Raw genomic sequence first — 1663 nt, forward strand, 5'->3', positions numbered from 1 at the left:
TTGAGAAGTATTCCACCTGTTTTATCACCTGTTTCCACTACAAGACACATGATTTTATATTTCTCAGTCAGATTCAAAGAAATCCCAAAGTGGACGTTGCTGCTTTCTCCCAACTTTTGTTGTTGTCATTTATCAGGTGATGCTGAGCAGCAGACTGTAAACAAGTGTTACAGACCATGAGGGGCTGTGAGCTGCCCACAGCTAATGTCAAACTACTCAGTTAAAAAATAAATTAAAAAAGGATCCACACGGCTCAAAATAAATTGACAAACACTAAAACTAAGGATATTCTATCTATAATTTTAGTTAGTTTTAGTTATTTTTGTAAAAACATTATACAGTTTTAGTTAGTTATTTTTCCACTTTGTTACAGTTTTTATTTTTTTAGTTAACTAAAATGTTTTTTTCAATTTCAGTTTTCGTTATTTAGTTAGTTTTAGTTAACTATAACAACCCCAGTTAGCACAGCTGCTAACAGCTTTTCAGGGACCATTTCAAACAAGCTTGAACAGTTATTGTTTTAAAACCATCAAATTAGGGTAAAGATCAGTCATCTAAACACCTAAAACAGACATTGAAGCTCTCCTGTCTCACCTCTGCGCAGCCTCCAGGCACAACTCCAGCAACCAGGACTGGGGAGTCTCCTCGGAGCGTCAGACCCAGTCCAGCTTCTCTCCTCTGCAGGCAGATGGATCGCACCGGGCCCCAGCGAGCCCTCGCACAGAACACCACCAGGGGCCCCTGCAGCGCAAAGAACACTCACTTATTGTCACTATTTATAAATATAAATATAATTGGAGAAACAAAATGTTTCTGACGCTTGTTTCACTGTCGAAGCTTTTCAACACTTTGGCGACATCTTGTGGCCAAAAAGAACCTGAAATGAATGAAGTGTTTATCTGAACAAGTATTTAAGGAGCCTTACCAGTCTGTGGAAGATGTCAGTAACTTGGACCGAGGAGAAGTTTGGTGGGGTGACGTCTGGTTTTTGCTGAGTGTGAGCTGTGAGCAGAAGAAGCCGCAGTCACTTCCTGCACTCTAACTAAAGGTTAAAAGTGACGTTAGACGTTCTCACCTTGTATCTCTGGAGCTTCGGCCGTCTCGTCGAAGTCGTCCTCTCGATCCAGCTCCAGGTATTTCTCTAGAGAGCGCTTGTGTGTTTGGGACAGCACGTCCTGCAGAATGTCCATCTTCCTCAGGATCTTACACAGGCTGTGGACGCGAATGGCCTCCTCGTGTTTCATCACGGCACGCCGAAGGTGGGCTTTACCTACAGGTAGGCAGGTTTCAGTGATGGGCAGAACTAATCCAAAATTTAGCTCCGCAACTTCCAAAGTGCTTATGAAAATATTTAGATCCGCAACTTCAAAAACGCTTATGTCATAGAAAAATTAGAGGAAGCTAAATGTAAAGCACATGTTCAATTTGACTCTTACTAGCTGACAATTCATGTACAATGTGCACAACACTGTTAACAAGTGGTGAATGAACCCTTGTACAACTGCTGACTGCTGGGGATCTGATTTCCTGAAACAGACCATTAGCTCCTGGTGTAAAAATTAAAAAGTTGTTGAGGATTGCTAGTTCGGCTGCTTCTTTGTCTTTTTCTTTTGTTTGTTGTAGATTTTTCATTAAAGAAGCATCAATACAGTAATTTTAAAAC

At 41.0% G+C, this 1663-nt stretch overlaps 1 protein-coding gene across 1 annotated transcript in view; it reads right to left on the reverse strand.

Moving 5' to 3' along the window:
- The window catches only part of LOC106520252 (rhophilin-1), a gene marked incomplete at its 5' end in the record, with an annotated part of 11894 nt that overhangs the window by 3863 nt on the left and 6368 nt on the right, over nt 1-1663 (reverse strand). The window contains 3 exon segments of the mRNA XM_014012226.1: nt 595-741; nt 926-1002; nt 1076-1270. Of these exon segments, the coding sequence (XP_013867680.1) occupies nt 595-741; nt 926-1002; nt 1076-1270 (419 nt within the window).

Source organism: Austrofundulus limnaeus, unplaced genomic scaffold (genome assembly GCF_001266775.1).
Source record: "Austrofundulus limnaeus strain Quisiro unplaced genomic scaffold, Austrofundulus_limnaeus-1.0 Scaffold89, whole genome shotgun sequence".
NCBI lineage: Eukaryota > Metazoa > Chordata > Actinopteri > Cyprinodontiformes > Rivulidae > Austrofundulus > Austrofundulus limnaeus.